General features: G+C 44.5%; 1 protein-coding gene across 1 annotated transcript in view; it reads right to left on the minus strand.

Annotated features, from left to right (window-relative positions):
• The window catches only part of ZFAND3 (zinc finger AN1-type containing 3), a 499,096-nt gene extending 485,704 nt beyond the window's left edge, over window positions 1-13,392 (minus strand). Inside the window, exon 1 of the mRNA XM_033938373.1 lies at window positions 12,659-13,392. Coding sequence (XP_033794264.1) covers window positions 12,659-12,729 — 71 coding nt within the window. The 5' untranslated portion in view covers window positions 12,730-13,392. The remainder of the gene's footprint in view (window positions 1-12,658) is intronic.
• Between the last annotated feature and the right edge of the window lie 1,258 nt (window positions 13,393-14,650).

Raw genomic sequence — 14,650 nt, forward strand, 5'->3', positions numbered from 1 at the left:
TGGTGTATGTATTTTAAAAATGTGGGAACAGAATGACAGCGGGTGCTATGCTAGGCATATCCTGTTTTCTTTGTACCTGCACCACTGTTGTTTTTGGTTATATTTCTTGGATGATGGGAGGGGGGTCTTTTTTTTTTTTCCTTTTCTTTTCCCTGTGCCTCTCTCCTTTCAGCCCTGCTTCTTGGGTTGTATTGTACAATTTCGCTTGTAGTGTTCATCTCATTCATGCATTATGTACGCCTTTATTCTGTTTGCTTTCTTAATAAACATTTTCAAACAAACCCCCCCCCCCACAAACAAGCAGCAAGAAAAGCTAGTACATGTGGATTCACTGCCCCAAGTATTTTCCCTTTCCAGTTCACATGAAATTCATTCAATACAATTTACATTCCACCATCATGAAATTCTAAATGGCTCAGAACATTAAAACAATGGCTTCTATCAACATCATCAAAAAACAAGTTAGACTTGAAAGGCTTCCATAAAAAGAAAAGATTTGGTTTCTGAAATCTTAACATATCAGATTCCAGTTGAAGTATGTCCAGGAATGCATTCCATAAGGCCAGTCCTCTATAGATCTCTGCACGTCAAGGGAGGAGGGAGAGAGGAAAAGGAGGATGGAAGATCTCTCCGATAGGTGAAGCAAAATGCATGGATTAGGGCTGGTAAAGTTTAGGCGTGGACTTAAACCTGATTTTCTGTCTGGTTGAAGGAGAAACACAAAGGTCTTGAATTTGGATCACCATTCATTAGGGAGCTAATGAAGATAAAACAAAGTTTAATGGGCTCTTGGAAATACACCCAAGGACATTCTGAACTAATTAAGGCATTGAGGGTCGGATTCTCAAAACTTACTGTGTGCCCTTAACAGTGGTCACTAAACTGGTTCCAGCCAGATTATCAGAACGGATCACCATGGTCTTTTCTGAGCTTCCTAGCAGAATCCAACTCTGCCATGCAAATGTAGTACAATGAGGCCATTAATATTAAAATGGTAGTAAAATGAGCACTGTGGGCGATTCTCTATCATCGTTGGGTGATTCTGTAACCTCACTATGCTATACCTTCAGGCAAAATTTTCGGGCAGGGTCTGAGCTGTTAAAGCCTTACTTTCCAGTCAGTACCTGAGCACTCATAGGCTCGACAGCTCTGACCCAACCCCACCTCCCGCAAATTTTTTTTTTTAAAAGACCCCGAATTCCTCCCTCCTATCGACCCCCTACTGGAGTGAACTGACCTTTTCAGATAAGTGGTCTACTGTTAAACAGCTTTTGTAGAGCCATAACCTTTGCCACTCCTGTAGAAGCGAGATTCCTTGCTCCATGCAATGTGTTATGATTAAAATTCAAACACCTTTCCAGTGACGTCGTACCGCTGTTGTGGCACCTTGCTGAAGAGCTTATGAGCACATTTAAATATTTGAAAGCCTTTAAATGTTACATGATGATATTATTTGAATAACTTGCCCAGTATTGATGAGAAGTGGGTCTTTTGTGTTTTGTTCAAAGATGAATGTATTGCAGAAAGTGAAGGAGAGAAAAACAGCAATTGGATAAGGTGGCCTTGGATACACAGTTAAGAGCACAGACAGAAGGAAGTGCAGCTAGAGACGGGGAAAAGATGGTTTGAAAAACAAAAATCACCAGACAACAAAGGTAGGGGAAATTATTTTATTTTCAATTTAGTGATTGAATTGTGTCAGTTTTGAGAACTTACAACTGCTGTCGGTATTTTGCACTGTTCAGGAAGAAATTTATTTGTTTCTATTTCTCTGGGGTTGTATTGCATGCAGAGTCTTGCATCTTAGGGGTTTGTGTGTATATATTAGTACAGTAAAACCTTGGATTGCAAGTAACTTGGTTTGCAAGTGTTTTGCAAGACAAGCAAAACATTTGATTAAATTTTAACTTGATATAGAAGCAATGTCTTGCAATACAAGCACATACAGTATTACACACATCACAACTGAGCCAATGCTTCTTCTCTCTCTGAGACTTCAAGAGTGTAGTGTCTATTCTAAACAAGCAAAGACTTGCAAAACGAGTACATGCAGAATACACGAGTCACATCATCACAACTGGAAACTCAGACGATTCATTCCACAACTCAAAACCTTTAATATAAAATACTATACATACTTGTATTGCAAGACCTCGCTCATTTAGAACAGTCACTACCTACAGCGTCAGAGAGAGAAGAACCATCAGCTCATTATTTCTTATGGGGAAATTTACTTTGCTATACGAGTGCTTTGGATTACAAGCATGCTTCTGGAATGAATTATGCTCACAAACCAAGGTTTTACTGTACTTTTAGTTTGTGGTCCTGTATTTACATAGGGATTATCTGTGTTCTGGTAGGAATGAATGTTGCGAAGCTTACAGTGTGCTATGTTTAGTTTAATTTTGTGGGAATTCCTTTGGCTCGTGGCAAAGGTACTAATTAGTAACACAAGAGGGGTGGGTGGAGGGAATATACTGCACCCCCACAAAAAAAAAAAAAAAAAAAAAAATCAGAGGGATGGCTATGCATCTGGTGGGAAATCCATAGATTAAACCTCCCCAGTCACAACCTAAACCTTTCCATCCTACAGACCTGATAACAGTGAATAGTGCATGAAGAGAAGAGGGAGGAAGAGAAAGAGATAAGGCAATGCAGCTTGTAAGGGGCAGAGAAAGAGATTGACAGCCAGGGCCAACACAATAGGAAAAAATTAAACGGCCAGACAGTAAAGGTAGAAAAAAAATGTTATTTTTAATTTAAGATGAAGAAAAGCAATGTTAATCTACTTTAAAAGTTCATAAATATAAAGAAAAGAAAAAAAGGTGTCATCTTATTTTCCATTTTATTGGACAAAGAGCTCCTTTTACAAAGCAGTGCTACAGATCACGTACCCTGTTTCCCTGAAAATAAGCCCTACCCAAAAAATAAGACCTAGTTAAGATTGACACTCTCCGACTCCATCCCCGACACTTAGTGCTGCCCAATTTGCCGAAAAAAAAATCAGGCTCGTCAATTCAGCAAACCCCACCCCGGTGAGGCCTGAAATACTTCTGCTCTGAGGCGTCCTAAAGCAGCGGCAGCAGCAGCGCTCTGATCGGGCCGCTTCGTGGTCTTCCCCACTGAGGCTTTCCCTCTGCCGTGTCACAGTGGGAGGGTCATTGGGGTTCTGCTGCACAGGGGGATGGGAGAGAGGGATCGAAAGATGGGTGAGAGGGGAAGAAAGATGCTGCACTTGGGTGGGGGGGAGAAAGGAAAGAGGAAGAATTGGGGTGGAGGAGAAGAAGGGAGAGATGATTGTTGTACATGAAAAAATAAGACATCCTCTGAAAATAAGCCCTAATGCATGTTTTTTGGACCCAAAATTAATATAAGATACTGTCTTATTTTCAGGGAAACACGGTAGTAACACAGTAAATGATGGCAGATAAAGACCTGCATGGTCCATCCAGTCTGCCCAATACACTGAATACGAAGGGATTGAATTGGCTTCTTCGCATTGAGTGTGCCGTTAATTGGTTGCACCACTTTGTAAAAGGAGCCGTAAATTTATTTTTTTTGACTAGCTTTCCGAGACCAAAACCCCCTCCTTCAGGTCTGGGCAGTACAGTGTTGTTATAGTATGCTTGTCCAGACTTATGGAAGGCAGCTTTGACCTCTGAAACTAGTTAAATATGTATTAAGTTATTCTCCAGAGAGTGCGGCTTCTGGGTTACTGCAGCAGTGCACACACATTTTGGCCCTCCAAATGTGACAAACTAGGAAATGTGGCCCCCGATAGAAAAAGGTTGGGCAAGCCTAGTTTCAAGAAACTCCTCCATTACCCCTCCTGACCTGTTCCCTCACCCCTTGACGGTGCGGGCGCCAACGGTTCAGAACTCCTGTCCCAATGAGGCAAGTTTTGCACATACTATGACAGTATTGAACCCAGGCCAGAGTATGCGGCGTATGATCTTTGCTATGTTCTGTGCTCAAGTACCTGAATAAATCTATGTAAACCGTTCTGAGCTCCCCTGGGAGAATGGTATAGAAAATTCATTAAATAAATAATCCTTGTAAAACCCTAATGATTTTCTAATCGAATCGAATCTTCTATTTGTGTGTCGCTCATACCTAAGCGGGCTCAAGGCGACTTAAGACAGAGGAGCGAAGGGCGGGAGGAGAGAGTAGGGAAGAGGACAGATAGGAGGGGGGTAGGGGGAGAAGAAGTAAAATTAGGGGGGGAGGAGAGGATACAGGAGATTAAAGGCTCCTTTTACAAAGCTGCGCTAGGGCCTTAATGCGCGGAATAGCGCGTGCTAAATTGCCACATGCGCTAGCCGCTACCGCCTCCTTTTGAGCAGGCAGTAGATTTCCGGCTAGCGCGCACTGTAGCACACGCTAATCCGGTGCGTGCAATAAAACCGCTAGCGCGGCTTTGTAAAAGGAGCCCTAGGCGTTGAATAGATGAGTTTTCAGTTTCTCCCGTTCTCTCCTCCTTTTATTTACTTTGATGCCAATCTATTGCCCTTCTTATAACTCCTTTCAGTTTGTTAATGCAATCGGTGAATTTTTGTAGACGTAAGGCGGAAGTCATTATGCCATTGTATAGATCCATGGTGAGGCCCCACCTGGAATACTGTGTGCAATTCTGGAGGCCGCATTATCGCAAGGATGTTCTGAGACTGGAGTCGGTGCAAAGAATGGCCACCCGGATGGTCTCGGGACTCAAGGATCTACCATACGAAAAACGGCTTGACAAATTACAGCTATACTCGCTCGAGGAGCGCAGAGAGAGGGGGGACATGATCGAGACGTTCAAGTATCTTACGGGCCGCATCGAGTCGGAGGAAGATATCTTCTTTTTCAAGGGTCCCACGACAACAAGAGGGCATCCGTTGAAAATCAGGGGCGGGAAACTACGAGGTGACACCAGGAAATTCTTTTTCACTGAAAGAGTGGTTGATCGCTGGAATAGTCTTCCACTACAGGTGATTGAGGCCAGCAGCGTGCCTGATTTTAAGGCCAAATGGGATCGGCACATGGGATCTATTCACAGGGCAAAGGTAGGGGAGGGACATTAAGGTGGGCAGACTAGATGGGCCGTGGGCCCTTATCTGCCATCTATTTCTATGTTTCTATGTTTCTATCACGGCCACAGAGCAGACAAATGTAATCGATGCTTTTCTAATGGAACTCCTACAATAACTCTCCTTGCTAGAATGGACTCCGTTCTTCTGTGTAGCTACCCAAGGCACAAGAAAGAAGCTTTCCACCATCTGTCTCCAACATGAACAAAACCAGTGCCGAACATCAAATGAAATTAACAGTGTCTTGTAATAAAGGTTAAGAAGGAATGTTTTGCATGTATCTCTTAACTCTTCCGAATACACATACCCACCTCAGTGGCGCAGTGGTTAAAGCTACAACCTCAACACCCTGAGGTTGTGGGTTCAAACCTATGCTGCTCCTTGTGACCCTGGGCAAGTCACTTAATCAACCCATTACCCCAGGTGCATTAGACAGATTATGAACCCGCCAGGATAGACAGGGAAAAATGCTTGAGTACCTGAATAAATTCACGTAAACCGTTCTGAGCTCCCCTGAGAGAATGGGATAGAAAACTGAATAAATAAAATAGTGTGAAAAGTTTCAGCCTCCGGTAACCAGAGCTGGTATTGTGACATCATAATGCCTCATTCCACCAATAAGAGCCAACCTCATCAGTGATGTCACAATGGCCGGATTGTCCTACACTTTGATTTCTAGAGTGGGGCAGTGGTTAAAGCTACAGCCTCAACACCCTGAGGTTGTGGGTTCAAACCCACGCTGCTCCTTGTGACTCTGGACAAGTCACTTAATCCCCCCATTGCCCCAGGTACGTTAGATAGATTGTGAGCCCACTGGGACAGACAGGGAAAAATGCTTGAGTACCTGAATAAATTCATGTAAACCGTTCTGAGCTCCCCTGGGAGAACGGTATAGAAAATTGAATAAATAAATAAAATCTTCCTCAGAAGATTCTGGACCTTAAAAGGTCAAATCCCAATCTGATACTTGGTGATTAAAGTGGCAGTGATGAGGCTCACATACTAATGCAGACAGTGTTTTTTAAGTCACAGAGATGTCTTCCCTTCCCTCTTTGATCTCATGTGATTCATAAGACAGCTATTTTTACAGTGTGAGTGACAAATGCCCCATTAGCAGTATTTGCCAAACAACTGAATCAAGTCAGCCGAAGGAGGAGGCGGCCTGGGATTTGGTGTCATACAAATCCCAAATTCTTCACCTATAAACATTTGCTGCTATGGGTTTAGCAGCTGAAAAGAAAAAAAAAATCCCCTCAATTTTCTATTTCATTTGAAGTCATTTTCCTCTGTATGCAGATTTACAAGAACTAGATTAAATAGAGCAGATGAATAAAAACATAATATCATTCAAGTACAAGAGCGATTCCAAAGTCAACAAGCCATATTTTTAAATAGAGCTCGGAGCCGGGTCCTTCCTATGAGAAAATACAACCTTTCAGCCTCTGCACAAACATCCAGCTAGTAACAGGTTGGATTGGAAGAGGGAGCTTGTCCTTTCTCAGTGATGCCAGCCAGGATTATTCCAGGCTAGTGCTAGGCAGGGCAGGAGCTCCTCAACCCCTTCTCCTTGAGGATGGCTGTTTAGAACTCCAAAATAGCTAAACTTGTTTCTTCCACATAATTGATATAGTTAAGGATGCATGAGTTAGGTGGGTAGGATTGCATTTTATTCTAGAGAAACTAAAACAAAAAATTAAGTCAGACCAGTCCTCTGTCTCAGGCTATGTGAAGTGTGCAATATACTGGCCCTCGAAAGGATGGAAAGATTGTGGCAGCCCTGAAGAAATATCCCTCAGATCACCCCAAAATGCTGTCTAGGGGGTGGTTTCAGAGGACAAAATCAAAATGAACAGAGGCAAAACAAACAAACAACTAGAACAAAAAAAAAGTCACTGGAGACAATATTTACATCATCCTCTATAATAAAACCCTAAGCGCGCATGCGCACTTAGGGTTTTGTGATCCCTGCCACTGTGATGTGTGCCTCCGTGTCGAATTCGGAGGCATGTGGGGCGGCTTGTGACGACGGTTTGATTCCTGCAGTGCCGGGCGCCTCTTCTCATCCCCTGACCAGCAAACACAGCAGCCACGGGGCATTTTCTAGGCTGGCCCACTTCAATAATGCGAGGTGGGCTGGCCTAGCAAAAGCCCCGAGGCTGCCCGGGCTAGCGGATGCTGGACAGGGGGAGCAGGGAAAGGAGAAGGGGGTACTATGGACAGGCGGATCAGGTAAAGGGTGCTGAGGAGAGGTAAAAGGAAGGGAGTAGGCCTACTGCCGGACAGGGGGAGCAGGGAAGAGGTGGTGGTGGACAGCCAAGGAAAGAGAAAGACAGACCGACACACACATCTATTCTAGCACCCGGTAATGTAACGGGCTTAAAGACTAGTTCCATATAAGAGAATGAAAGCTTCACGCTGTCTATAACTTCTTACGTTAAGGATTCTGTTAATTCAGTTACTGTACAGTAAAACTGCTTTAAGAATTATGATCATTCTCATTGGCATTAAATCTCCAGTGAGCTGACTTCTCCAAGTTTTGTGTTTCTCTGTAGTTCCTCTACTCACCAGAGGGCCACTTTAACACATACATACTCAGCTTGGGACGGGAGATCATTCAATGGGTTTGGACAAAATCAGCAAAAGAGATCTAGAACTGAACATTTGTTTCGGGTTTAGAACATGTCAGGCTGTTCTCTTTTTTCCTGGCTTTTTTTTTTATTTTTTTTTTTTTTTAAATATCGCTTCCCTACAAGGGATTTACTTTGGGCCCCTTTTACAAAGAAGCAGTAGCAAGTCCTGGTGCGGCAAATTGCATCACATTTTTCTGCACGGGAATCGCTACTGCGGCTTTGTAAAGGGCGTCCTTTGTGACTTACTTAAATATGTTTATAGCTTACCTTTGCTGTGGAACCACTGCAAATATAACCCAAAACTTGCTCTTAATACAAGTCCATCTTCCAGTGAAAGTAAAAATAATCACTCCCATGTCTCTGCCCCATATATTGTAATCTTGCCCCAGGCATTCTCTCTTCACACTACCACACACAGAAATCATGGTCGAAATGCTTCTTCCAAGACACCAGGACAAAACCCAATAGCACTTCAAGCACTGTAATTTGCCAAAAATTCAGGATAAAACTAGTTTACACAATGGGTATGAAATTTATACAGATGTTCATATGTAAAAAAAGGTATGAAAACAATATGGAAGAGATGAAGAGTTCCAGAGGAAGTGGTAATTGTATATAAGTTCCCAGAAAATGCACAAACCTAGAATGGTCTTCCCAGGAAAGATAGTTAAAAAAAAAAAAATTCAAGAAAGCACCGCTGACTCATTGCAGAGGGACATAAGATCTACAGTATTTCAAAAAAGAGGAGAAATGAAGAACCAGTGAACCCGCTCTCATGTTTTGTGTTTCATCGTTTTCAACAAAAGCACCATTTGTTAAAAGGTTCCACAGGTCTGCCACAATACCTGGTTAATTAAAACAGTTCTTTGACCGGCTCACTTCATACCTATGACTTCTTCAGAGGATCACTATGTTGACTAAGTAAAGAAAACATCTGGTGATTACCCTAATCTCAGGCACCCTTCGTACCCAAATGAAAGAAAGGACAGATCTGTATTAAGGTTAGATTTTTTTTTTTTAACACAAGGCTTAAGTCTCATTTTGGCCAGGGCCTAAATAATTCCTTCCTTCTGGTAAAGTGCTAAGGCATTAAGCCCCACACCCCAAATCTCATATTGTATATGGTTTTGGGTTGCTCACTTTACATCTGATCTTAGGCAAGCTGAAAAGGAAAAGCAAACTGTACTGTACACCTACACAGAGCACTTCCAATTAATCACCTATGAGTCAACAAGATGAAGGTACAGGTATAATAAGATCCTTTATCTGAAATCCTTGGAACCAGGCATAGTTTGGCTTTTGGAATTTTTCAGATTTTGAAACGGTAATCTTAAGTCAGAGAAAGACAGACCATAAAACCATAAAATTGCCACCAAACTTTTTTATTTCAAAATAAGACAAACTTGGAAACCTTCAAAGTCTTTCTCTCCAGCTCTCTTAGCCATTTTTCCAGTCCTCCAACTTGAATTATGCAGAGAAAGAGAGAAACACAAAAAACAGGGAGGAATGGCGGGAAGTATAATGCAAAAAATTCAAAAATATCACTCCAAAACAAAAGCACCACCCAAGCCACGAAAGCTAGCTTATTACTTAAGGGAAAGAAAAGCCTCAGACCAACGGAGAGGTGGACCCACACTCCTCCACCCAAGCATCATGGACAAAAAACTTTCGCACAAGTTTAAAATTAGCAGATGGGAGCAAAAAAAATATAGCCGAGAATGATTAATGGCAAAAACCACTGAACACAAACAGGCCAGGCCGACGATCGTTTCGTGGCCGGTAACCACCGCTTCAGGGCCTTAGCACCAAATCCAGGCTATCAGTACGCCGATCCTAACACACATGTTTCTATACATGTTTCTATACATGTTTCTATACATCCTAACATCATGTTTCTATAAGGGCCTAGGATAAGCACGTGGGATCTCTCGGAGAGAGAAAGAGATAATGGTTACTGTGGATGGGCAGTCTAGATGGGCCATTTGGCCTTTAATTGCGCTCCCGGGAGAGGTGGTGGAGAGTAAAACTGTGACTGAGTTCAAAGAAGCGTGGGATGAACACAGAAGATTTAGAATCAGAAAATAATATTAAAGATTGAACTAGGCCAGTTACTGGGCAGACTTGTACGGTCTGTGTCTGTGTATGGCCGTTTGGAGGAGGATGGGCAGGGGAGGGCTTCAATGGCTGGGAGGGTGTAGATGGGCTGGAGTAAGTCTTAACAGAGATTTCGGCAGTTGGAACCCAAGCACAGTACCGGGTAAAGCTTTGGATTCTCGCCCAGAAATAGCAAAGAAGAAAAAAAAAAAAAAAAAAAAACAATTTTTTTTTTTTTTTTTTAAATTGAATCAGGTTGGGCAGACTGGATGGACCATTCGGGTCTTTATCTGCCGTCATCTACTATGTTACTATGTTACATGTTTCTACCTGCGTTGGTTTCAGCATGCGTCACATTGGGGAAATTTACTACTTCCTGTTCGCATCAATTTTCAGTTTTGGGAGCTTTTCAGTTTACGGAATTTCAGATAAAGAATCTTGAACCTGTACTTGCTTTGAACATTTCCTCTGTAATACCCAAGAGCAACCAATTTTGAAGAAATATGAACATCTAAAAAACACTAATAGGAAAGGCTTAAAAAAAATAAAATAAAAGCATTCAACTTTACAGGCAGGGTTATGAAAAGACATGCCTCCATACTCGCCTGACCAATGAAAGCTAACAGCCAGGAAGTTAGGTGAAACAGCAGCAAAGAGATTATAAGAGGAAAACACTGTGAAGGGGATAAAAGTAATTTTTATAACTCATAGGCAAAGACCACAAAATTAACAAACAAGCCCGCATAACCAAAGCCTAAGGGCCTTCCTTCTCTCTCACCTGTTATCAACCAACTCATCTAGGGGGGAAAAATCTAAATGAGCCATAAACAAAGTTATAGTCTAACATAATGTATGAGGGCTTCATGCATGAATTCACCTAACAAGCACAAAGAAAGGAAATGAGGAAAAATTACTGTAGACATTTTTTCTTCCAAAGTAACCTACCATAGAAAGGACTTTTCCCATTTGGTTTAACGACTAAACCTTTTGTAAATAAGAATGTTAAACCTTCCAGACAGGTCCCACTATATAGAACTTGGATCCCAAGTTAGGCTTCTCACTCTTCTCCTCTCCCAAAAATAGACTTTGGAAATAAATGCACCAGAAGAACTTGATTCTCAGAGGCCACCAGTCTGGGAAATTCTGAGGGCTACAGAACATGTTCATTCATATCATCAAACTACAAAATAGCTAAACTGTGGAACCCAATTCTCATTGAAATTTACACAAGCACAGAATATATACACTGTTCCACAAAAATCTAAAAAGTTTTTAAGAAATCCCTACCAGGGATTCAAAGAGACTCAGACTAATAATATCTTTTGATGTACAATTTGATCATTTTATGTATTGTGTATAACTCTTTGTAAATGTTTAACGCTATACAGAATTCTATGTAGCAAAATGCTGCTTGTAACCTGTCTAGAACTCTGATTAATGAGGATTCAGCGGGATATAAAAGGTTGCGCATAACATACCATCTTTTACAGAGCACAAAAGAAATGCCACAAGTTGAGCATCACCATGCACTGAAGTCAACTCACACCCATGGAGACCAGCGAAGTTGCAAACAGTACAAACTTGCACAAAATCAACAAAACTTTTTTAACATCTTAGCCCCGTGTAAGGACATGGGCTCCCTTAGGCTCAGAGAGCATCTCTGCAGCCAGCTTTGCTCACTACACTAGTGACTTTTCCAAGGGGTTTATTTTCAAAGGGTCTTAGCCAAAATGTTGGAATAAGCAACTACATCTGCTGGAGGGTCCTGTCAGCTGATATCCACCCTGTTACCCCCGCACTGGTGAAAGGTACACAGCCTCGGCCTATGCACTCGTACAAACATTGCTTCACACAGTGAGAAATACAGCTCTGAGCCCCAACCCCCCTCCTCCACCCCAGACTGATGTGCTGTGACATGGGATGGTCCTAAGCACTTATGAGGGGGGGGGGAGGCGATAGGAACCAACTTTGTGAGTGCTTGAGCGCCCCCAATATTGAACAAACTCCTTGATTGGTGGGCAGACTGGATGGGCCATGACCCTTATCTGCTGTCTATTTCTATGTTTCTATTCGCAGAGATAGATAGGGAGGGTCATTGGGGTGGGCAGACTGGATGGGCCATGGCCCTTATCTGCCATCTATTTCTATGTTTCTATTGTATCCAGAAAGAGGCAATTTGCAATAGGTTTGGTACCCCCAATAATTTTGAAAAGTTGGCTCCTATGGGGGGAGGAGTTTCCAGGTTTTACATTCAGGTACTCAAGCATTTTTTCCTTCTCTGCCCCAGCGGGTCACAATCTACCCAGCGTGCCGGTGGCAATGGAGGGCCGAGTACCTTACCCAGAGTCACAAGGAGCGACGCAGGGCTCAAACCCACCACCTCAGGGTGCCCAGTGTCAAAGTCCCTCCTCGAGGGCCGCAGTGCAGTCGGGTTTTCAGTGCATGCAAATAGATCTCATGCATATTCATTGGGGAAATCCTGAAAACCCGACTGGATTGCGGCCCCGGAGGAGGGACTTTGACACCCCTGGTCTAGCTCTAACCACTGGGCCACTCCTTCCTCCCCAATCCACAGGTCAGGCACCTCCATCCCATCACAGCTGAAAAACCATGTAGGCTTTATTTCAGGGTCCTGCAATCCAGTCGGGTTTTCAGGATTTCCCCTCCCCCCCACCATGAATTTGCATGAGATCTATGCTTCCCCTCTATGCAAATAGACCTCATGCATATTCATTGAGGGGAAATCCTGAAAACCCGACCTGGCCAGGGCAGAGCCTGGACGCCCCCCCCCCCCCCCCAATTCATTTGCACGTACAAACAGTCCGCTCTCTTCGTCGTCCCCCCCCCCCCCCGCCACTCGCTTACCCCCAGAAGCCGCAGGGGCAGCGCGGCGGCAGGCTCGGCGGTTTGCTGCGCTCGCTGTCCGCGTCTCCCATGGCGGCGGCTGGCGAGAGGCCCGGGCGTCGGCGAGGCGAAGGCAGCGGAGCCGCAGGACGGCCGGGCACCGAGCAGGAAGACTCCGACGGCGGCAGCGACGAGTGCGGGGCTCGCGGAGACGGAGCCAGGCCTGTCAGCTGGAGACGGAGCCTACTACCGCCTGCGGAGGGGGGGGGGGGCGGCGGGGTAGCCGAGGGAAAGCCTTCCTGCCGCGCGAGCCCGGAACGGTCCGCCAACGCCAGCCCTTGCAGACCGCTGCTTTGTGTTCCGGTCTGTGAATCCGGGGCCCCCGCCGTGGGTCGCGGAACCGGAGCACTTGTGCCGTTTCGGGGAGAGAGGGTCCCCCTCGGCGACGGTAATGGTACAGGCCACCCCTGCCGGCGCGCGGCTGAAAGCGAGAAGCCAGACCAGGAATCAGCTGGAAGAGGAAGGAACCATTAGGCAAAGTGACGGGAGGGGGGTACGCGAGCGCGGCCTGACGAGAGGAGGCGTTAGCGGCCGCTGGCACCGAAACATCCTCTGCACGGTTTTGGGGAAAGGGCGCTGTCAATCGGTTCCCGGCGACATCCTCCGCCTCCGAAAGAAACTCTGCCCAGGTGGAGCAGCCCGTTGGAAGCCAGGGCTCCCACGCCGTGCAATGGTTCGACCGAGGCGCGCGGGGCTTGGTTGACGAGTGGGCGGGGCGAGCTCAAGAAATGGGTTACTGGGTGGACGGGAAGTGGCCAACCTGACATTCTTCAGGTTACCTGGGAAGAGGTCAAGGAAAGGGCAACATGAAGTTCTTTAGGTCACTAGGGGGGGGGGGGAAGTATGTCAAGAAATGGACACTAAGACATTCTTCAGGTTAAAGGAGAGTTAAGAGTGGGACAGCCCCCCACAATCCCCCCACCTGCTAAGCATCAATATTTATTCATTCATTCAGTTTTCTCTATTGTTTTCCCAGGGGAGCTCAGAATGGTTTAAGTGAATTTATTCAGGTACTCAAGCATTTTCCCCTCTGTCTGTCCTGATGGACTCACAATCTTTCTAATGTACCTTGGGCAATAGGGGGATTAAGTGACTTGCCCAGGGTCACAAGGAGCAGCGTGGGTTTCAACCCACAACCTCAGAGTGCTGAGGCTGTAGCTTTAACCACTGTGCCACTCTCAAAATCAAAATATATTAGAAGTGAGCCAAGTAAAACACAATCAAGACATTGTGACTTCACTGATGATGTTGGCTCTTATTGGTGGAATGAGGCGTTATGACATCACAATACCAGCTCTGGTTTCCAGAAACGGTAGCAAACGACAAAGATCTGGCAGCAGAATTGAGGCGGGAAGGCAATAACAGGAACGTGACAGTAATGGGAGATTTTAACTACCCTGAGATAAACTGGAGTATTGGAAACTCGAACTGTGAGAGGGAAACAGAATTCTTAGAGGCTGTGAGGGACTGCTTTATGGATCAGCTTGTCAAGGAACCAACAAGAGGGAATGGCACTCTTGACCTAATCCTCAACGGACTAGGAGGACCTGCAAAAGAAGTGGAAGTAGTAGGACCACTAGGGAACAGCAATCACAACATGATCCAGTATAAATTAGAAGTAGGTACAACAAAAGGGAAGAGAACCACAGTGACAACGTTCAACTTCAAGAAAGGGAATTATGATGCTATGAGAACAATGGTAAGGAAAAAACTCAGAAACAGCTCAAGGAAAACAGAAACCGTAGAGCAAGCCTGGTCTCTATTCAAGGGCACAGTGCAAGAAGCACAACATATGTACATCCCCAGATTTAGGAAAGGGTGCAAAAAAAAACGAACAAAAGACCCCGCATGGATAAACAATGAAGTGAAGACAGCGATAGAAGACAAGAAAAAATCATTCTGGAAATGGAAAAAAGACCAAACTGGGGAAAACTGGAAGGAACACAGGAAACG

This window comes from Geotrypetes seraphini, chromosome 3 (genome assembly GCF_902459505.1).
Source record: "Geotrypetes seraphini chromosome 3, aGeoSer1.1, whole genome shotgun sequence".
In the NCBI taxonomy this organism is placed as follows: Eukaryota; Metazoa; Chordata; class Amphibia; order Gymnophiona; family Dermophiidae; genus Geotrypetes; species Geotrypetes seraphini.